The sequence below is a fragment of the Saccostrea echinata genome, unplaced genomic scaffold (assembly GCF_033153115.1).
Source record: "Saccostrea echinata isolate AGI-Se365-2 ecotype Australia unplaced genomic scaffold, CSIRO_AGI_Sech_v1 ptg000010l, whole genome shotgun sequence".
In the NCBI taxonomy this organism is placed as follows: domain Eukaryota; kingdom Metazoa; phylum Mollusca; class Bivalvia; order Ostreida; family Ostreidae; genus Saccostrea; species Saccostrea echinata.
This window is the reverse complement of record NW_026889759.1, coordinates 4,140,382-4,164,602: the sequence shown is the minus strand read 5'-3', so window position 1 is coordinate 4,164,602 and position 24,221 is coordinate 4,140,382. Positions and strand designations below refer to the sequence as shown.

Sequence of the window (24,221 nt, the reverse complement as noted above, 5' to 3'; positions counted from 1 at the left end):
CTATATATATCTACTATCAGGTCAAAGTAATTCATTAATGAGTTTATGACACATTTTTGTATAGTAATTGTTTTATTTTACTGTGAATCAAAATGTTTGTAACACAGGAGTTGGCAGAAGGTGGTCCTGACTTGATCATAATGTGAACAAATTTGTCCAAATAATACTTTTTCGGGTGGCACACTTTCAAGAGTGCATGCATGTGGCCTTAAAAATTCAATGCTGCAAATTTCCTTTACCTTCAAATGACCTTTATTTGGATTCATGAAACACCCAACTTCTGCATAAATGCAGTTAAGTTAATGCACAAACCTTTTGACCTTGACCTAATGACCTTGGGTCACAGCCAAGGAGAACATAATTAATGCCTTTCAGTCAAGTTTGAGCTCCAAATAAATGTTTTGTCTGTACAAAAATTTTCAGAACCCGTTGCCTTAATCTTGTTGCTTATTGTACAGATTTTATAGAAACGGTGAGCTTGCGAAGATTTGATACATATGATATACAAGAAATTGAATGAAAAAAATTATATATCTCAGTTCTCTGAAAATATTACCTATTAAAAAATACATAAAGACTTTAAATATCAATTTTTACTTTCTTAAAATAAAAAAAAAATAATGAAATAAAAAAGTTTATGCCTTTACAACGTTTAATTCCCTCTAGGTAAAAGGTGTATCACGTCTACTTACGCCGCACCCCTATGGTGCCTCATCTTGACATAGTTTTTCCCAGGATTCTAAGCCGAATGGCGAATACGGGGAACTACGATCTGTCAACAACTTTTCTATTTTGCAAATTTATCGATGGAACATGCAAGGAGTAAGACATTTAACAGTAAGTAGAGAGTCTTAAAAGTAAAAAATCACCATCGTTGACAATGTTAATATTATGAGGAACCAGCACGTGTTTTTACATCGATTTGTTGTCATATTTAAATGCCCCTCGCGATAGTTGCTGATGTTGGGTCACGGTAAATTTCGCGCGAAGAAATTAGATTGGTTTAAAAAAGATCAACATTGGTATTTCTCGGTATTTTGGTGAAGAAATATAACTTTCAGTTTGTATTTTATTATTTGAGAAATGATAAGAAGGAAGGAAAAAAGATTCGAAGTGGGTGTGTTTATACATGTGCATTAACGAATAGTGTGTGTGACACCGCATGTTCTTTTTCAGTTTAAATATAAGTACAGTATTGTCAAAACGTCTCCACAAGCATAGTCAGAGAAAAAAAAATATCTTAAACTAAGGTAAAAGATCTGATTATGAATGCATTCTGTATACTATATATACCAATATTTTTGAGGATGGCAAGCTTAGTGGGGTTTCTTTAAAACTTGGTATTATATTGTAGTTCTTTTTGAATCCTCTGCCATTTGCTATATATTTTGTGTGCCTATGAGCCACAAGGCTCCTTTGGTCAACAATAATCAAATGAACACTCATGATTAATACAAGAATCCTTTACCTATATCTTATTACTCCAAAGAGTTTATAATGTAATGATTTCATGTTACTTTTTGTATTTCTTCGTTCAAATTCAAATTACTACTACATGGACTTATTTAACTAAATTATATTACAGTCTGTGGTATATATATATAATATGAGATTTGAATCTGGGACATTTAATGAATGGGCATTGAAAGAACAGAGACCATTTTATTTTAGTGAACTCTTCTTAAAATAAAAATGAAAACTGCTCTATTATGATAGCACATTTCAGTAAAATTTGATAATTAAAGAAATATTCATTATCAAACTTGGATAGAAATTCAAATTGGACATGTTTCTGGGTAATCAAAATCAATAGCCCTCATGGCATCTCTGATTCATGTTTAATTGCCATTTTCAATGTGGAGAACAATGCTGGTATGTCTTCATTACATTGACACAAGTCCCTTCATTTTTTTTTCAATTATGGAGTAGAGGTATATTTTGCTGAAAATCAACTGTACTTTATTTCTTTTAAAAAAAATCACAAATTGATGGATTTGTAGCATACATATTCATTATTGTTTGTCTCCAAACCGCTATTTGCTATATTGGAAAGCAAAATGAAAACCATAGATTTTTTTCTGTTGCCAATATGTTTCTATTAGCATGTATGCAGTCTCAACTTTACAGTATTTGAATAGGTGTTAGGGAAAAAAGTGCTTGAAAAAGATAGACGTGTTAAGCTTTTCTGTGAAAAAAAATATTTTCCATAATGCAATCTTGACAAGAGATTTTGTATTGTAAAATGAAAAGCAAATTATGGACTTGATCTAATTATAATCCGAGGTAAACATAGTCATTCATTCAAGGGTAGCACATTATCTGAACAAGAAATCTACAATTTTGGTGTAAAGGGTCTGAAGCACATGATTTTTAAAAACTATTTAATTATCGGAATCCATGAAACATACCATTATGCTCATTGAAGAAAAACAGGTCACTTTGTGAGACTGTGGCAGGTTCATACTTAGTAACCCCGGCAAAGCTAACACAGGCCTTGCCTTTCTCAAATCAGGGTTTTTTTTAAAAAAGAAGTTACATTTTTTTTTCTCTCAAAAGAAAAGAAGTTTGACATTATACTTCCTGAGTGTTTAAATTAATTGAAAAGCTGGGGCAACCTATAGCTAGGGACTGACTTCCAACACTTGGGAAAAGCTGATGATATAGAGTGTGGATATGTGTGCTTGTAAATTAGGGGGAAAGACTTGATACAGGGCAGTGGGAACTTAACTGTGAAAGTGACTAGCCTGGTAACAAGATATTCCATTGTGTAAAAATTTGAGATTTTAACTGCATTTTTTACCCCCCAAAAAGTTGCAAGTTTAATTTTTGAGGCACTTATGGGGGATTCTATTACATATGTATTTTTAGGGATTGTAACCTGACCCCTTTGTTGGTGCCTCACCTGGCAGAGTCTGTAAATCTACACCAGTGACGCTATCAGTTTACTGCATGGCATGCCAAGAAATTCATCTCCTCTCTCACCACAGCCATAATGAGATTCACACACTTACGTTTTAGACTCACTCAAACAAACAGATGCTCACTCTTACTCGGAGCTTTGTCATTATGAATATCAATGAATATGTATTTCTTAGAAATATATTGGTTTTGGTTTCATTTATCTTCAATATTATAAATACCGGGTATTTTTTCTTTTATATTGCATATTTTAGGAATGCTTATTTAAGAGCTATTTAAAGTATTTCATTGTTGAAGATGTGGAACTTTATCAGAAGAAAAATGATATGGATTTAAAAGAAGTTAATTTTTTTTTAGTTTAAGAATTTAATCTGTTATAAAACTAAATCTGTAATATAAGGTCTGGCTTCAGAGGTAAAATTGCTTGGTCTTTGACTTTGCATAGTTTCATATTACAAAAAGTTGTTGTTAAAAGGGGGTTCAAATATGCCTACAATGAAATTTTGTTCATATTGTAAAACAAAATTAATAAAAGAAAAAAAATGGACATGATTTCCTTCCATTTATTATGGTTATCAGTATTATGCAGAATACATACTGATAATTTTTTAAATGATTGTTATATCAGAGATGAAGAACATGCATTTCATTTATCTAACATAGGAGGCTTTCATGGGCTTATAGTCTCCACCTGGGCATAGCAGAGAAATAGGTGTACATTGTCTTAATCAGGATAATAAAAGGATTTCTTAATTGATATCAAAAAATTAATATATCGTAGAACATGTGCATGATGGAGAATATAATAATGATTGCACTTCGTTAAAAGTTCTCAAAGTCAATAAAGCTTAGCTACAGGTAAATAGCAAAACATCAAATAATGTGTGAATTCACATATGCTGCATAACCATTAATTCTGTAAATGAAAATAATTTAATGTGAATATTTTATTAACAGATATTCCTTTACCACATAGCAATCTATATAATGTATATTACAGCATAGGCAGAGGCCTTTATGCTTTATGACATGATACTCACCTGAATCTCAGTGATTTGCATATGAATATATAAATGTACATTTGTTAATGATCTTAAGTCAATCAGTGTTCATAAATACTTAAGTCAGTTTGCCAGTATAGTAAATGTAATGTGTTGACGGTGCGACCGTTGGGGCGATTAATTTTAAGATCCGCCTCTTCAAACCGCACGAGACATTTGGGACGTCTAGACTGTGATGTCACATGACGTCGTATGTTAGTTGCATTTTCATAAACGAAGTTTGAAAAAGTGCAAAAATTTTTAACAAAGAGCGTCTAATCTACTATCTGTATGCAATATCCATTAAATTAAGATGAGGGTTTTTTTTTTTTGTGAATCTTTAGTTGTTGTTACCGCGCGAACGAAGTTAACAGCGAGATCAACAAGCGATGCATTGTGGGTCCAGAATTACTGCGGAAAAAAAATTCTATTGAATGAATGTGCAGTAGTCCGAATTTTCTCTTCGCCCAGGCGTTGTCGTTAGAGCTCGCAGTGATGAGTGGCGCTTTGCGCCGCTCGCTGCGCTCGCTATAATAACAGAATTATCAAAATCACCAGAATAATGCATGGGAGGGGAGGAGGGAGGGGGGTCTCATTCTCAGAATCTTATTTTATTTTCTGTTGTTCGAAGAAGTAAGCCAAAAGGAACATTTACTCTTCTGATGAATTCTGGATAACCCAAAAAATGCTGGAATTGGAATTCTAGGTGTTCCAGCAAGTTTGGAAACTTTGAATAACAGTGTTTTATTATGTGTTTTTTAGTAAAAGAGAGAGCAGACAGTTGACCATTAGAAATCTTTGATAAAAACTTTGAAAGTGAATGTCAGTGAAATAAACACATTGCTAAATTCAATTACCAGAACAGAGTATGCTTTGTAATTCATGTTTTTTCAATTCTGCAGTCTAAATGGACAGACCAGGTGAGCTAGAAGTACCACTTGACAGAATTGTAGATGAGGTGGTCAGAATGTAAGACATGATGAAGGGAGATGGCAAAAGAAGTCCCTCACCATCCAGTGTAGAGGTGTGTATAGATAAAGTATTGGAAGTTAAAGGTTGAAATCATTCTTAACCAAAGTTTTCTGTCTGTTTCATGTATGATATTACCCAAACCTCCAGAGTTCCTATTTCTTACCATGGAATGAAGAATGTATTCCTGGGTGACTTAGTTCTTGTAGGGTGGTTGAAATTCTATTGTGGAAGCCACTCTGATACATTTAGTTGTCCATCTTTTGTCTTTTTGTACATTCCCTAACTGCGAGATTTTCCAAATAGTGCATGTTCAGTTTGATAAGAACATCTTCATGCAAGACAGATACAGGGTTTTATGGAACTGACAATAAAATTCAATTGAAGAAATTAAAAAAACTTGAAACTCTATATTTCTATGTCTTTTGGGTGAAACCCTTAAAAAAATCACTGAGGTACAGTGTCAAAATGGATGTTGATGTGTTAAAAACTCTCACTGCACTGTAATTGGTCCATACATATAAATTTGGTAATATACCTAACAGAGCCGGGGTGAAGCAGCTTCACACTATAATGTATAGCATCAACTTATGCCGAAGTATGAAAAATAAGGCAAATATGCTGTATTAGGGATAAGTTTTTAACAAGTTGCAAGCACGCTGATGTACAGTGGTATTAGCCATATCCTGAATGCAAATCAGCAATATGTGCATGCATAAAATTTTTTAACGCATACCAACATATTATTTACAAGTTAGTCATAAGTCCGATGTACACAACAGGTAAATAATGCATAATATCACATGCATTACATGAATGTTCCTCTCAAAATGTGTCAGCAACCTGTTGGGAAAATCCGTAATTGTGTAGCATATGAATAAATAATGTCTAACCCAGTGGGAACTTATTTCTCTCTTGTGTATAATGTATGGACATATTCAGTATTTGCCCTACAATCTTAAAAATTGTGTGTTTAAAACATTTGAAGAACGCATTACACATGTTCATAACTCGCAGATAGGGTACTCAGAGCAGAGCCATGATAAGTGATATATTAATATGCAGGCATCCTCGGGTAGTGCAGATTTAGGTTTGTTCATATCATGGCTTTCGAGGGTAGGGCCCACTAAGGGAACACTGTAAATATACTGGAATACTACATACATTAAAACTCTTCAATATCTTCTCAAAAACATGAAGGGCGTGATCAGTCAGTTTCTAAAACAGCTGTGGTGTTTCTGACAATGGATCATTGAAACATCAGCTAGGTTAATTAATCTGCAAACATTTCATCCTCTAACTCGGAATGTCCTCAGAATGGTGCGACAGTAGAAGGTGATCAGTTGTCTTTCCATGATGGTCAAGCTTCCAGCTGCTGTCTTTTCGTAGCCACAACCTGGTTGAATGCCCTCTTGGCTGCTATGGCCATGGGGCTTAACTGCTTTCTTTCTTATCCTTCCACTCACTTATAGAGCTGCCATTATCCTCCAATATAATGCTGCTTGGAAACCTCACTTTGACAGGTAACCAGATCATCATACTTCGCATTTGTGGGCCTCCTGTCATCAAGTCTGTTATGGTACTCTCAGCTCTATCACCATCAGTTTCTTAATGCTTTCAGATATTAGTAGAATGTTTGATTGTTGAGTGGTCACTACTATTGGTTGGAAAATGATCTTTTTCTCAAGGTTGAATAGTAGTGCCCAGTCTCTGGCCATGCTCAGTATGCCAACTCTGGGTTTTTTGGTGGTCCCAGTTGTTTGCTTCCCACCTGTAACAAAATTGAAGCCCAGCTGGCCTGAGTGTTAATGGTCCTTGTTCCCCTCTATCTGTAGTGTTTGGACAAGTGCTTTAAGGACCAGGTTGAGCCTCCACCTATACCTTCCCAGGGGAAAGGGTGCCCTGGCTAGATGACAATATGTGCATTTGCATTGGCAGTAATCATACCCACTCTTAGTAGGAACTAGAGTTGGAAATATGTGTACTTCCTAAATCACTCATACATGCCAACTTTTGAAAATTCCCATGGGGGATTTTGCACGTGACAACAATTTTCAAAGCTTTAAATTCGCGACATTTTGTCGTGAAAATAAAATGTTTATCCCCTTTTTTTTAAATTTATAATATCAATATCACTTGTTAATACAATTTAAGAATAAATAATACAAACAAATTTTTTCCTTCCAAAATTCAAATATCTTTTGCTTAAATAGGTACCTCTCTCACTAAAGAAGTGATATCTGTTTAGTTTAACAACATTATGTTTGAAAAGACACATAATTTGGTGAGAAATGTGAAAATGTACAACTTTCAGTTCAATAAATTTTTTTGCAAAGTTTTAGAAATATATGAGATTTTGTTACTGTACAGTTTCTGGGAAACATTTGTAAAATTCTATATTTACATTTTACACAATTAGAATTTCCTAATTAGACATTAAATTGAAAGAAATATTGAAAAATTGCAATGCATTGTGTGTGTGAGGGTGTGTGTGCGCGTGAGAGAGAGAGAGAGAGAGAGAGAGAGAGAGATAAGAAAATTTGTTTGTGGATGTACTTTAAACAGAAGTGACATTTTATTTCCTATAAATAACTAGACATCATGATGATTAATTACCGGTATTTCACACACACAAAACAATTTGAAGAAATAAATTTACTCTTGAGATAATAAATTATCTAAAACAAGGATACCCCCTATCCCAAACAAAAATTAAAATTGTTATAATCATGATGAACTTTTGCATAACCTTGGCAGTGTTGTGTGGGTATTCCCTTGTGATATTACATGGGTGGGGGGGGGGGGGGGATTCAGTGTACTTGAGGTATAAGACTTTGTTGTTTCATCTAAATTATTTTCATCTTATTTTAACAGGTAAACTTTACAATATTTTTATTACAAGCAGATAAAATCAGCAGCTATGCTTTGTTGTTTTCTACTTTCGTTTTTAAAAAACGATCAACATGGATTAATTCCGATTTTGTTGTTAGTTTATCATATCACTGTATTGATTTTTTGTTTTTATTAAAATGATATTTAATTAACCTCTAAATCTATGTGTTTCACTATGCATACCCCTTCTTACTGAAAAGTTTAATCCCCTAACCGCCCCAGGCTATGTTACCTGTACCTGGACTGCTGTGTGCGTTCAAGCGAGAAGTGATTTCCTGTGCTAATTAACACCTCTGCATGAGTTAAATAAACAAAGAGACTAATCTGTGTGCATTGAATAAACAAGTCTGATAGTCAAATCCCGATTGACAAAATATTTCGGTAGGGAAAATCGGAAATTTTAGGTTGAATTTTTTCAAATCGGGACTTTAGGGCAATTTTGCTTTCCCGATCGGGAGAGCGGGATCAAAGGGTAAAATCGGGAGGATCCCGCCTAAATCGGGAAAGTTGGCATGTATGATCACTCCATATGTTGACAACCTCTGTTGCATTCCCTTTCTAGTCCAATTTCCCTGGCTTCCCATCTACACTGCTTTGATATATCTTGCCTCTTCCACTGTTGTCATATCTCCTACTGGACTAATTTTCTTTTATGTATCTCTGGCACCTGTCTTGTTGTTGACTCATTGCCTTGGTCTTGTCTTCCTTTACAGATGGTTCCCACAATGTCTTTATGGTGAAGTCTTTATTCTGCTTTGGACACTGCATTGTATCCTGACTGTAAGAAGGTCCCAGCTTCTCTTACTTTCAAGTTGTTGGAGTCCTTGAGGGTCATTATGAGATGAACTGTCCCAGTTTTGATTACCTCTTCCACTGATGTGAGAGGTAAACTCAGCTTGGTGGTTTTGCTGTAAATCCAGTTGATGAAAAGCTCTGTGATACCCCCATTGATGTTCTTCTCAGTGCCCTCTACAGTTGTTATGGTGATGTCATAAAGCATGAGTGGCTAAATCATTCTTGGTAGAAGTCGGTGCTGGAAGACTCATGCCTTAAATTTCTAAAGCAAGCCTGTCTTGGTTGTCGATGTGAACTATCATCTCTGTTGCCTCCTATTCTAGCTGTCTTATACTGTTGATATGTTTCAGTGTATTATCAGACCATTTGCCTTGGCTTTTGAATTTAGTTGTCATTGATCAATGGTATCCATTTTTGCCCTGGAGTTCAATCTGAATCTTTGGTTAATCTGCCCTTTCTTTACAACCAAACAGCTCAATTTTGCAGACTTGAAATTTCATTCAGGACCATGTGGCTGTTTCCTCTTTGGCTCTTGGTACCCGTCTCACCTGTATGTATGTTGTCATGGTTGATGGTCAAATCATTCATATAGCCTCTACTTGCTGGCTGCTGGATACCTGTCTTTGGTCCTCCGGTCTTTATTCTTCCTGTCTCTATCAAGAGGTTCATTGCCATGACAGAAAGGACTGCAAATGTAGTTTATCCTGTAACTATGCCTTTCTCAGCTGCTGTCATGATGTTATGTTGTCTCCCACTCTAAATCTTAAATGGATCCTTTCTAGGTAACCCTTTAAGAATGTGGTGATCTTCACTGGTATGGTATATGGTAGTGCTCAAGTGCTGTTTCAGTGAGCTTATTTGGAACTATGAGCATTTGCCAGATTCATCCAGAAACTTTGAGGTCTCCTGCAGTCTTTTTTGTCTCCTTGATCAGTCGTGAGGAGACACTGATGTGCTTTAGGCATCTTAGGAACTATGCCCACTTACTTTCTTCACTGATGTATATCATATTTGTTCTCCATTATGTAGGACACCATCCTTCTTGCAAGCATCTTGCCTTCCATGTTGAGTGATGTAGTCCTGAACTGTTTGATTTCTGCTGAGCTCTTCTCCTTTGGTACACAGCAATCATCTGCCAATTTGCCAGCATGGTGGTATTTGGCTTTTCCTCCAGATGACTCTCATTAGTGCTTAAACAATCAGCTGCTGAGATATGTATCATATTTACCAGATCCAAATGCTTTTGCAGTAGATGGGTGTTCTATGACTTGGACTAATGAGTATGTAAATCTTTTTCCCCCATTTAGTGTTCTGGGACAAGTTCTACAGAAAATCGAGAGAGATCAGGAGGCGGAGGCAGTTCTTGTAGCACCGTTGCGGTTCTCATTAGTCTTCATACCTTAAAGTTTGGGGCACTTCTTGTAGGCCTTGTATGTCACACCATTTGGTCCTGGTGCTGATCCATGTGCTTTCCTCACTACTTCTCTATTTTCTTTAAGCATTGCTTCTTTGATGTCTAGAGGTTTCTGGGGTGGTAGTACAGCCTCTACTCTATTGTTCTTGTTAAGTGGGTCATATCTAGTCTCATTTGAGTGTGTTTTCTTTCAACCTCTCCTCTAGGTTTAATAAACATTCCAGACCTTTTCCCTTCAAGTACACTTGATAGGGACTTACATGGATGATGAAAGTAGCTCTCTTTTTGTTCTTTTCTGACTTGTTCCTGATTTTCTCTGCATTCCTCAGTACCTTCAGTCTCTTCCTGAGGTCAAAGCCCTTCTCTTTGTTCATCACTGTTTTAACTAAATCGAATGTGTTTTGAGTTCCCTCTGGATGTTTTCAGTTTCTTCCTTTCTTCTATTTGAATGGTTCAACTCTTCTTTCTTATACCTTCCTATGGTACATATCATTCTGGAGATGGTCTCCAACTCTCCTCCTCTGGTCCTGTAAAGTCTGTCCATGTCTTTGTCAAACTTCTCAGATTCACTGCTATTATTTGTTGCCACTTTATTTTCTCCCTCATCTGTAGAGGAATCTCTTGGTCAACTCCTGAATAAGTCCTGATCCATCATTTGATTCCTTTCTGTCTCCATGGCTTGAAATGATTGGAGGTTCTTAATTCTATGATGTTGGTCCTTCAGCGTTTGCTCTGGTGATTCCACTATACACTTGGATTTTGCGTGACAGATTTTGAATCTCCTGAGACTTGCAAACCTTTCCAAATTTGGAAATAGTTTGAGCAGTTGTAACAATTGTCCATCTCGATAACCTTTTCATCTTCAGTTGGTCATCTTGGTTTGTTCTTTCATTCTGCCTCTTGGAAGACCCTGAGTGTGATATGCAAGCATCTTCAGGTAGTGTAGATTCAAGTTTGTTAAAATCAGAGACCCTGGGGTAGGGTAAGGCAAGAACAAAGATTAAAAGTTGCATGTAATATATAGAAAAATTCTTTAGCAAGGGGAAAGCTGTCAATGTGACAGGGTTTTATTTTGTGTGATCAGTACCTGTATTTTTCACATAAATTATAAAAACTTTCTATTCTGAAAACTGTAGGAGGTGAGATTCCAGCAATATCAATGTACCCATGAACATATTTTGCATAAAATGACTAATTTCAACAACTGGTATTTTCCCCATAAATGATCAAAAATCAAAATCCAAGTACTATGCACATCTCTGATATATGTACAATTGATCCACAAAATAAAAACTTCCTATCTTGAAAACTGTAGGAGGAGTTTATGTGGACAAATGATGTACCTTATAAATAATATTTTGCATAAAGAATGACTAAGTTTAACAACTGGTATTTAGATCAAAAATTAAAATCCAAGTAATATGCACATCTTTGATATTTGTACAATTTGTCTGCAAAATAAAAAAATTCCTATTTTGAAAACTGTAGCAGGAGTTATTGATGGATTAGTTTCGACATTTCACATTTAAGGTACTGATATAAGTGAATTAAATTTGTGAGATTTCTTTGGGAAAATAAAGAAACCAATTAAGGCAAGTTATTTTGATGACTCAAGATGATATACAAAAAAATATTTTTTGCAAATAGTTTCAATGACATTGTTTCATGATGGTAAAGTCAATAAGATATAGATGGTTTACTGCACTTGATTAGAAAGCAACTGTTTACTATATGTGAACAAACTTATTAGGGTCCCGCAAGGATTTGCGGGTGCCCTTTAGTAATCATTCTGTCTGTCCATCTGTCTATCCATCTGTCATTCTTCTGTCCACATATTTTCTGTTTTTTTTCTAATAACTTTTTTTAATAGTTGACCAACTAAGTTCAAATTTGGTATGTTGGTTGAATAGACAGTAAGACATATTGGTACTCTATGTCATCCAGTTTGGAGCTGGGGTGGTAGGGTAGATTCCTTAACTTTACATTAGAATGAATACCAGGGCAAAGAGAGATAACTCCTGAGAATGTTCCTTATTGTAAACTATGAAATCAGCAACTAGTCCCCTGGGATTAATTTTGATGCTAAGTTTGGTTCTCTGTGTCATCCAGTTAACTTTCCTCTTGAAGAAAATCCAAAGCATTATCTGTTTCTGTCAAATTGAGATTATTTAACACCTCTGTCTGCAAATGAAGTTTGTTTTGAAATTACGGTCAATTCTGAATGATGTTTACATTCTCTGAAATGTGGATTTAATTATTCATAAACACGCTAATACATGATTCAAACTAATACTCGTCATTTTAAAGACTCAAATTCACTTATTTGTGATTGCACTAATCAGATGAAGAGTCTAGTCAGAGATGTGCACCAATCTTGCGGGTTCATGGCATAATATTTTTGTCCCTAGTCTATTTTATTGATTGTATGTATGTTTACTGTTTGTCATTTATTTGACTTGTTTTGAATAAATGACCATTTTATTCAGAGGAAGATTACGCTAAACTTGGAGTGCATTAATTTATATATGTTTACAGTATTTAATTGCCTTTAATGTATGAATACATTTAAAATAACTATCTCAGTACAAAAAGAAAAAAAGCTAATTATTTTCCACATTTGTTTACATATAATTTAGAGGGAATGCATCTTGCAGAAATAGTTCATTCATATTCTTTAGGGATGTGCAATTTTATCGGAATACTGGTATATCGCCAATTTTTATTGCATGATACATCATATCATGATACAGAGACTAAAATACTGGTATTTTGTACATAACTATAAATTCCAGAAATTATTCATTTGTTTGTTTAAACTATTGAATGACAATTACAGAAGTGTGAAAAAAAATGTTGATTGTTATACATTAACATTATCAAATTCATTTGAAATTGTAGTAAAAAATTGTGTGTAAAAATATCACGATGTATCATTATATTTTTGGGAAAAAATCGTGATATATCATGATACAAAATTTTTGCCAATACCCATCCCTAATATTCTTTGAAATCCAGAATATGATTTTGTGCACAAAGAGGGATAATCAATGAAATAAAACTGGCAAAGCCTGGTCACGATGCTCTTTTGAGAAAAAAAAAATGAATGAAAATTATGACCTTATGGTAATGACCAGGTATTCCAAACTTAAGTAATTATTTGAGAATTGGTGTAAGATGGAAATTATCTTTGAATCTTGGAGGGTCAGAAAAATTTAAGTTTATTTGCCAAACATTTAAGAATAGATTAAGATTAATAGATTAAGAATAGAATTAAGAATAGAAAATTCTTTCTATTCCAAAACACGGGTCAAGTTTGGCTTTATATAAAAAGCTGATGCTTTATAAGTAAATGAATTTTTTTTTTTTGGCAATTCACATCTATTTATCCTTCATGAATGGGGCAAGAAACATAACTGGGGTGCCAGTTGCATGGAAATAATGGAGTTATCTCTCTTTGATTATCACTTTTGTTTTGGTCATTATAAACAGTTTACCTATAATAAAATGTAATGGACCAACACTGGGCTGTAGTTTATGTTTGTGATAAGCTACAGACCTGTGAATTATTACCAGAGAACCCAGATAAAACTGTAGATTAAACTCATTACCTCCTCGATAAGAATAATATCCCTCAAGTCTGCTGAGCCAATAAATTGTCCACCCTACATGTTTACAAGTGACTACAGTAGAATCGCTGAATTTATTGACCTCAGGAAAAATTTAGCTGATATGATCAGGGATTAGCTTGAGAGAAAATAAGCAAAACTAAGCCACTTGTTTTAATTTTTTTTTTACCCTGTGTGTACTACGGTAATTTCTTGTCAGAATCCAGCAAGAAAAACATCTGAATAGAGATTGCAAACATCTGGTTTGGTGTAGAATTTTGTGAAATATGACAGTAATTTACAGTATATTAAATTGGTTTTTAGTGAATTTACTATGCTGAAAGTAAAGTTGAATCTAATGAATTAAAATGTGAGCTGGGATTTGACAAGAATGGTTTTCCTGCTGACGGTGGGGGGGCAATCGTAGTGGAAAAGCCCCTGCTGCTGAGAATAGCACCATGTTTTCCCCCCTGAATCCTGACAGCCCCCTTGAGTTATTGTTAAGATGAATGATCCTCAACACCATACCAATTTGACATTTTTTACTCAAAAAAACAAGTTGCTTGTTTTATGAAGTCCCATAAAGTGAGTTTCCAGCAGCTGTGAAGTTAGCGCTTATCATTGGTCTTGATTTGATTTCCTCCCAAAACATGAATTGTCATAAAGGCTCAATCAGTTCCATAATTTTATGATTCCCATAAAAATTATTTGTTTCACAGCAATGGGGATTTGAGTAGATTTTAACACGTGAGGGTGGATAAAACCCCAGCACAGTTATCTATCAACAGATGTGTGGAACAAGTGATCGCAATTCACAGATAAACTGATGCTGGATTATGTAGTTGGGGGTTTCTCGGTTTTTTGCACCCTTAAAATTGTGAAATCATAAAATAAGTGAATTGAGGAGGAAAGTTGCAGGTGTGGACTCCATGTGGCCAAATAGTTCACGTAGGTGACAAGTTTCCATGGCGCGGGGAAAAAATGATGGTGGTCTAGAATTTAACACCGAATAAAATATGGGACTATGGTATAAATATCAATTTTAGGGACTAGACATATTGTATTTAAATCCTCCATGGAATAAAATTTTTTTTATCCAAAATCTTGATGTTTATCTGAGTATTTGCTGGCTGATACAGTGCATGTTTGCATGATCGTAATTTCTGTGTTCATAAAGTGGAAATTTATTAATTTTGTTTCTTTTGAATCAATTTTGCTAATCCTTTATCTTCATCAAGTGTTTCCGGTGTCCAGAAAGATTGAGACGTTGTCATAAAAGACCCATTACGATATGGATTAGAAAAATAGCTCAAAGTATTGATGTGGACCAAATGTGCCAAAACAGACGTATTGCATGCTTCTGAAAAATATAGACTGCCAGTGGTTTATGACAAGAAATCTTGGAGATTGAGTGTGCAATTTTTGGAGATGTAAAATAGCTTTTGGTTTATTTAATTGAATTTACTTGAGATTTTGCATAATTTTCGTGCAAGCTTCAATTTCTCATAAACCTTTCCTGACAATATCAAAGTTCAGGATGTATTTTTAACAGAATTTTACGTAATCTGAAATAAAAATAGGTAAGTATGAAAAAGTTAAATAATTTTTATTAAGCATGAGATAGAATTGCAGGAAGTTTTTATTAGTGAACAAAATAGATATTGTGCTATTAATATTTACTACCCGACCAATAGTACATGCTGTAACAAGTACGGTAAATATCCCCTCTTCCTCCAATTATTTTTAATTCATTCATTGTATTATTTTTACGATACACATTGAGAACCACAGTTGCCTTGTCTTTCACATTTACCTAGGGTAAAACCCCATTGTTATCATATGTGTTTTCTTTTGACTGGTAGGAAGGTTAAAGATTTTAAACGAGAGAATGCAGTGTTTGAATTGTCAGTGGGTGTAAAATTCACCACGCAAAGTGATGAATAAAGCATGTAGAGGTGACATGTGTTATTGTATGCTTCCCGTCCAGGTTCCTTGTTCTAATGATCAAACCGGCTTCCATCTACACTTTTACATCTGTTATTTTTTATTTCTTGTCAAAGCTTTAAAAATAAACTCTTCAATGCATCATTATGCTAACCCAATAGTTCTACCATTGGTCTGATGAGTCTGCCGGATGTTTCGAGAATTTTAGAGCTATGGAAAGAAAAGACCAAGAAGATGTGAAGCTTTCTTATTTGATAAAGCTAATTTTAAAAAAAAATGCTTAATAGTGTTATATTTATCCCATTTTAAAATTGCCAAGAAGACTCATGGTCATGAAAGCTCCAATATTTTCACTTGAATTTTAGCATGATTTTTTTATAAAAAAAAAGTATATTCATAGACAGTAAAGATTTCTGTATCAGTATGACTGTATTTGTGATGTAGATAATTTTTATCCTTTGTTAATGTATAATAATCAATACTTGCTATCAGGTTACGCTGGTCAGGGTAACATGTTTTTCTTATGTTTCAGTATATTAGTTAAAACTAAGTGATAATAAATATTCCTTTATGAATGTTCATTCATTTGGATAGAAGCTGATTTATGATACTTCCTGTTGATATTTTTAATAGAATAGCCCAATTGTTTGATTGTAGCGAATTAGCTATTTCATTTGGTATTCCATTCATAACTATTACTCATCACTTTTCCTTTTGCGATTGATTTCAAAATTCAAATTTCAGGGGATATAATTAAATTTATGAAAATTTAGGGAAGAAGATTTCAATTGTGAAATTTTTATTTTGTAAAAATTACCCCAAATTCTTTTTACAGTCCATTCATTGTAAAAAATTGATCAGGAAAAATTTAAAAGTATTATATCATTCTTTAAAAGTGAAATGTAGTTTAAGCTGTTACCTAACCTAATTTTCTGATGAAAGAAACAAAAATAGGAAGTAATCCAATAGTCAAATAAAAAACACTGTGAATAAGCACCTTTTCTGTGAAAACAAGAAAAATCCTTGTGCGATATGTCTGAATTTACCCTGTGTTTTACACCTCGTAGTTGGCAAACACTTCCCTATTTGATATTAGTCTGAGGAGAAACAGGGTAAATATTTTCTCATTAGCATTAAACAGAGGATTTGGTGGTATTTTGGGAGATAGGAGTTTGTTGCTTGTGGCGGGTTGAAGAGTCTAGCAAACAGAAAGAATCTGTCTCCAGTCACACTAGGACTGAGCCGTGTGATTGATGTCAGTTCCCCAGTAGCACTTCTACCCAACTTTTGTTCATTTTGTTGTCACGCTTCTTAAAATGCCCTTTTCAAATATTGACTTTAGGCCGAGTAAGTCTTCAGCAACTTTTCAGCTAAAAGGAGAATCGATGTGAGGCACGTGGAGAAAGAAAGTAGTCATGTACGAAAATTTTCGGAAAATATGCTAGAGCCAAATTTTTCTGTTATTATGAGTTTGACACACAGGACCTTTTCCCAAGCATAATCACTAAGATTTCTCCACAAGTTTGCTTCATAAATAAATCGACATTTGCCTAGTAAAAAAAGGGGTCCAAGAAGTTAATTGTCATAGACAATGAGGTTTGGGGGCTATCTTATTAGGTGTTGTTCTGGTTGAACGCCCAGAGAAAATAGAGGATCGTGGGTAATTACAGACTGCTTGGCATTTGATGGACCAGGTTATTGTTGGATGTGCTGAGGTTCACACCAGTTTTTCGTTTTACTTGTAAGTCAATAATTTGATCGAGTATTTGGGTATATTATGCCAGGGACTAACCCTATGATGAATTTGTCTTCGGCTGGAGCCCAGTCGAGCTTGTACCCCGGCAGATGTAACTATGGCCTCCCCTCTTTTTGAAGTTTAGATAATCTTTCAATTGGTTGTATTTTTTATTTCTTCTCCCCTGCTGAGAGAAAGAGTTAAGCATTTTTATCTTCACATCAATCTAAATTTGTTAAGATTGATTATGAAGTTATTTCTTGTTATCTGGAACATCTCTTGTTATGCTTGGCGCACGGCTCTATGGGATGTTATATTATAATCTTTTGTGTAATGATTTTTAATCAATTGGAAAGTGCCACAAGCTACTGATAAGAGGCACCCAGAAATGTCTACCGAGGGTCTAAGAGATCAAAAGAAAAATGGTTGAATTCTTTTTCTCCACATATTTTACAGTTTGTGATTGTCAATCGTAATTTGGGTGTAGGAGCTTTATCGTTTAACAACATCTTAACAATTTTTAAAAGCTTATTTAGGTTTTTATTCTAAACATCAAGTTTTTAAAAGTGTGTGTGAAGTTTTGGATCATGTTACCCAAGATAGAAGAATTCTGTGAGGAATTGGGTATCAGTTTGCTTTTCAACTGTATTGATAAAAGGCTTTATATCTGAGTAAATATTTTTCGTTATCACTAAAATAACCTATATTTATCATGATAATTATATAATTGACTTCCCAATGTTTAAAAAATTCAAAAGCATAGAAAATTTACTGGCGGACTTATTATGTATTGTTCTAGCTCTCTTGTAAACTATTGGGGGAGTAGGAGCTTATAGGGTGAAAGTAAAATTGTTAGTGTTTTGAATCATTTCTAATCAAGGGATCTCTCATCATTATAATTTATATATGATCAGTGATTGATTAAAAATTATTAAAATAGATATTAATATTATTGTAGTCGTCAATTAAGACTGTTTGTATATTATTTCCTTCCTAAATAGATCTATTGACCATTCACTTTTCATGTCACCATAATTATAAGTAAATAGTAATCTTGGGTCAATTCTGATGGATATTGGTATTATGAATAATCCAAGCAAACAAAGTTTTACTATGTTTACTCAGTATTTACTTGGAGAGTAGACAGGATAAAAACTCAACTGAATGTGAATGAAACAAAATGTATCTAGATTTTTCACTTATTTTACTGATCAAATAACCAATTTTCTAGACCAAATGTTGCAAAGTTGACAATATCAAATATTGGAACAATTTGCACACAAGAAATTTGTGTCATTTTTTTTTTAATTTGATATATTTATGTACATGCTTGGAAAAACATTGTCTTCTGCAACTGACACAGTTTTTCAGAGGGGTTGGGGGGGGGGTCCTTTTTTTCCATGATATGAGTTTTCCATTTTTTTTGGGGGGGGGGCTGTTTTTCAGCTATTTTTTTTTTAAGTTACCTCCTCCATTTGCTAGGTTATACCTATTGCCTTCTGTGTTCCAAAGGGAGGTGGAAGAACAATTTTAATCAGAAAAATTCTTTAAAATGTAAAACATCATTAAAAGTCTATTTAAAATGATCTGCAGAATTGTTTAATTCTAAAATACGGTTGAACATTGGTATCAATAACACTGATGCTTTGAATACAATGGATATGTCAAAGTGTTTTGGGAGTCCAAACCACTTAAAGTATTTAATTTATACCCTCCATATCTTGATTCCTTGGATATTTTAAAGTTTTTTTTGGTCCCATTGAGTTTGAGATAATGAGGTTTGACTGTATATTCATATATCGGTGTGAGCCGCAAACTAAATCTAATGAATTGAAAAAATAACAAAAGGGGAGTTTCTTGTTGGAATATTCCTGAACAAGGAATATCAGTCTGGTTTTGTTAAGGATAAGCTCTACATAAGACAGCAGATCTTTATATATAGGTGATGATGAGAACCTTCAAGGTATCTTCAGAACATTTGTAAATAAACGAAAAAGATGCTGAACAGAGTATTAGAATACAGGTAGCCGCATACTAACTGTGTTAAAAATCGCAGAAAAGACAAATCAAATAATGGTAAATAAAGGCAACCATAAGTAAATCGATTCATGGATAAGCAATGTCAAGTACATACTAAAAGTTTTGAAAAAATCCCAGTAAAGCAGGACAGCATTTTGGAGACCAAGCCTGGAATCACTGTACATGTCTATGTTATGGTCATATACAAACCTGTGACAGTAACACTATCGTGTGTTTGTTGTCATATCTACAGTATATATATGTAAGCTTCTTCAGACACCTCCTCAAAGTCCTCCGAAACACTCGTGTGTACCAGTAATCTACAAAATAAACAGGTTATTACAGAGACTAGGTGTTAGATTTATATATTACCATAACAATATCAATAATCGGCATTAACGGTCATAGATGTGTGGATCGAAATAATGGAGACGTTAAATACTGTGTATGATGCTGGCTGTAAAATTGAGAGAAAATAATTACCATCAAGTCTTGATTTTTGCCTTTTTTCATATTGACCAGGGTAAATTTTACTTACAAGTATATCATTAATATGTTTATTTTTACAATATCGTATATGCAAATTATCCAAAAAAATTTTTTTAATTTGTTACAATTGATTGAAAAATAGGAACAAAGGATGCCTTTTCATTTGTACAAAAGTTAGTCGGGAACTCCCCACAAACCAATAATCTGGTTTTTGCACATCATATCAAGATACTGGAATAAAGACTTAAAATGTAGAGTTTTAACAAATTAAAAAAAATTGGCCTGGAAATAGCACATCTTGTTGTTCAAGGTCAGTCATTTAACACTGCATACAGCTGCTGTCTTTGAAAAAAAGGAGAGGAAAATGAAATCAGAAATTAAACTGTTTGAAATATTAACTTCGCTGGAAAGGCTAAGATAGGTTGTAATTGTTGAATTATAGGTCTATGAGGGGTTTTAGAAAAAAAGAAATGAATTTGGAGATAATGAAGTCAGTGGGGCGATTTATACAAAGACAAATTTAAACCCTCCTTGTTTCACAGCTGAGTGGCTAAGCCTTTATTTCTTTTCAATCATTTTGCATGTTAGGAAACTATTTAAAATGCAGAATTAGAATCTCCCCAAACAAGGTTTGACGGAAACTGCATGCCATCACACGATCCATTTTATTATCAACTGAATTATTTGTTCAGGAGCTCTTTCTTCTGACACAAGTTTATCTGTTTTAAATACAGCAAATTTTTGAAAAGCACATCTAAAAATAAGCCTCGTCATTTAAAAGCAAATCAATTCAAATTAGCTAGAGAAAAACTTAATGCACTAGAATCGTGACTTTGCCACAAAGACAGTTCTAATTCATCACAAAATTTTCAGTAGAGCAACTAATTTTATAAGGAATTCACTCCCAGGATGTTTTCACATGTTGTAAAAGATTAATCAATTTAAAAAAGTGAACCATTCATTTTTGGATTATAAGTAATTACCAAGTATCTAGGAAAATATAGGGATGCATGTAGTTCACAAACTGTCCTGCTATCATCCATTGTCTCTGGCGTTTTAGGTAAATGCTTATGCTTGATTGCCAATCAAATATTTTGGAGTTTGGTAATAGATTCCAAAGTTGAAACATATATGTTATGGTGGGGTATTGGGTTGCCCGGTTTAAAGGAAGGGACATAGGTTGGTACATGGAATTAACAACCAGTGATCATAATCTAGGGATATTTGAAACGTGGTCTGTGTCAACTTTGTAAATTTGATATTTCAGAAACATGAATTTTTCAGTATGATTTAATTGATTGGTACAATCTTTGCCATCTTAATTAATAAGATGATTGTTAGATGAAACATTAGAGACACTACTTGTTGGTAGGTAAGGCCTCTTTGACAAGTGTTGATAGGTCCATGGTCCCCCAATCAAGTTGATTAATGGAGTCCTGAGTCAGTGGAAACAGGTGCCCCTCGAGTTTGACTCACTCAAGTTTATGTAGTTACTGAGTCAGCTGGTTGCTCCTTGTCTAGACTTGGTCTCTTGCTAGTGATGTAATTATAGGGGAATGTTAAAATAGTGACCATGTGGTACATGGGACTTTTTTTTTTTTTACATTTGTTCATGGTATATTTGAAAAAATACTTATATGTTGACTGTTTCTCTCTGTAACTTATACTAGGTCTTCTTATTTATGAAAATTTTAAAAAGTGGTATTGTCTTGCTTGTTACATTGTTTTGTCATAGAGACTTCATTACATAAGAATATTGCTTATAAACAAATTGGCTGCTACATGTCACCAAGAGAAGGTATTATATCCAAATCTGCATGAATGAATGTATGCAAATGGTTTGAGCAAGCAAGGAAGATGTGGAGACAATGCTATTGATAAGATGATGTGCAGAGAGACAAAGGTCAACATATTCTTGGGCAGTATTAACAACAAAATCATCTATGTCATTTCTGTGGCTGATGAAGGGTACCTGTTGTTCAGATGATTTTGGTCCCAGTGATGTCTTGATTAGAACGCTGGATGCTCTAATTGGAGACTGTCAGCCTGCTGTAAAAAGCCTCCAGTCAACAAGCAAACCAACATACAGCGGAAATGAAATGGGGGAAATTTTTCTATCCTGGAAATTGCCATCTTCATAATTGTTAAGGAAATTGTGAGGCTTGTTTTATTAGATGAGAGATTTAACTGTCATTTTCCCTCAGACACCATGAAGCATTGGAATTGCAAGTCTTCCTTGAAATTCTGCTATAAGCACTCTCCATAAAGAAAAATCAGATTATTTTAACTTTACACACAGCTATTGTAAAAATGCAGGATGGATATTTGTGAGCTACTATTGCATAATAAGATTGGTTGCATGTTACACTACTGTTGTGGAAAATTTAGGAATATGTGTCCACAGAGTAATTAGATAAAGAAAGATTTGAGAGTGAAGTATCAATTTTCCAATTTAGATATGGATGTTAAAATGCTTAATTTTTGTTTTTATTTTAGTAATTTTTATGGCACAGATTTTAATTTTGTCTCCTGAGGAAAAAGAGGATTTTAGTAAATTTGGTAAAAATCTGGGGTGTCCTGTAACATTGGAATAACAGTTCCATTCCTGCTGCAATAAAATCACACATTACTAAGAGTCTGTGCACTGAAGCAAAAAGGGAAAAGAATATTCATTTCTCTCCAACGATTCCTCAAGGAAATCAGGCAATGGTTTTTCATACCCATTCTTGGAATATATCATGTATGAATGGATGCCCTCTGACAATTGGAATGTACTGGGTAGTTCTGCTTGTACTAATTGAGGTATCCTTTTCTCTGCACTGCTCTTCCAGAACATCTATCATAAGTGCAAGATCTATTCATGGCAGTAGATGGTTAACACATTATTTATGTTGTCTATGAACTTTTATGATAAAACTACGAAGTCGTACTTCACTTCTAAAATTGTAAAATAATGTATCTACATCCAGCTATAATTAAAAAAAATTTCTTCCGAAAATTCAAGGACAAAAAATTTTTATGTGTGCATACGGTCAATAGATACTGATCAGCTTTGAAGTGCACTTTTAAAATTTCTTTTGATACTTTATTTTGAGCTTATCAATATGAGTACAGACAGCAAAAAATGATAAAATGCTGAAGACCATTGTAGAAGTAACTGTGGAATTGATTGATGCTATTGTTAAAGTAGACGACATTTGGCTTCAGCTAATTGTGAGGCAAGGAAGACCTGATGTAACCTTTTTCATTTAAATGGACAGTTAATGATACATAATGCGCTTTATTACTTCGAGAAGCTTTCCCGTAATTTCCACTTTCAAAGTAAGCAAGTTCTTTAAATCGTTTGAATTGTGAGTTATGGAGGTTGGATAAAAAAGGTGTATTATTTTCTCAATGAATAAAGTCAGCATTCAAAGGAATTTGTGCGCTGAAAATTGTAGAGTGTTTCACATGTACAATAAAGATTTGATAATGCTGATTCTTTGGCAGCTAATCAATCAGAAGGAATTGGTACATAATGATCAGACGCACACAAGGGAAGATAATAGCCCTCTGCCATCCCTGTCAACCTGCGGCCTCCTTCTGCTCATTACCTACCTGCACTGATTAAGGCTGAAGTGAAGGTTGGGGTGGATGGTGGGTGCTGTGTACTCCAAACCTTGGTCTTTTAGATTACTTTAAAACACGGTTACAATGAACATGCTTATAATGATTAATTTATGATTGCATTGAAGTGATTTTCATTTCCCTATAGTTTTAAAATGTATTGAGAACTTATAGTATAAAACAAATTATGTAACTCATCAAAATTGCTGGTCCTGGCACTTTGCTATAAGCATTTTTTCTGTTTAAATATCCCTGATTCTGCAAACGGGTATACTGTATGATGTAATGCACAAAAGAGGTGCAAGGACAACAGCAGCCACTGGAATGGTCTTCATGCTACTAATTATACAGGTTATGAGCTAAGGCTTTTCATTTTAATCCATGTCTTGGCAGTGCATATTTCTTTTGTATATTCCCCATTGGGAATTGTCACATTTTCACAATAGGCAGAAGCAGTGCAGTTAGTGGTAGAGCGGATTCGAGTTGTCAGCAATAGGTTACAAGTTTCAATTTTTTGACCAGGTTATCTATCAAACTTTAGAATATGTATAAGGATTGTTTTGTTCACAAATACTTAGCATTTGTTCGAGTTATGAGTCTCGTGGGTTCAACTCTTTTGAAAGCATAAGTTCTGTGTCATGTGAGATGCCAGCACAATTAAGAATGCTCACTTGCTTTAGTTCAGGTAGAAATGCTTCTTGTTTACCTATGACTGGTGTCAAAAGGAGCTAATATTGCTAAAACCAAATTCTACAGAAAAAATATCTTATACAAAATTTTACGATCTCTGCGCA

The 24,221-nt window shown here is 34.2% G+C and overlaps 1 protein-coding gene across 1 annotated transcript in view; it reads left to right on the top strand.

Annotated features, from left to right (window-relative positions):
* The first annotated feature begins 728 nt into the window (after nt 1–728).
* The window catches only part of LOC133184192 (eyes absent homolog 1-like), a 56,986-nt gene continuing 33,493 nt past the window's right edge, over nt 729–24,221 (top strand). Inside the window, exons 1-2 of the mRNA XM_061319118.1 lie at nt 729–837; nt 4,862–4,983. Of these exons, the coding sequence (XP_061175102.1) occupies nt 4,936–4,983 (48 nt within the window). The 5' untranslated portion in view covers nt 729–837; nt 4,862–4,935. The remainder of the gene's footprint in view (nt 838–4,861; nt 4,984–24,221) is intronic.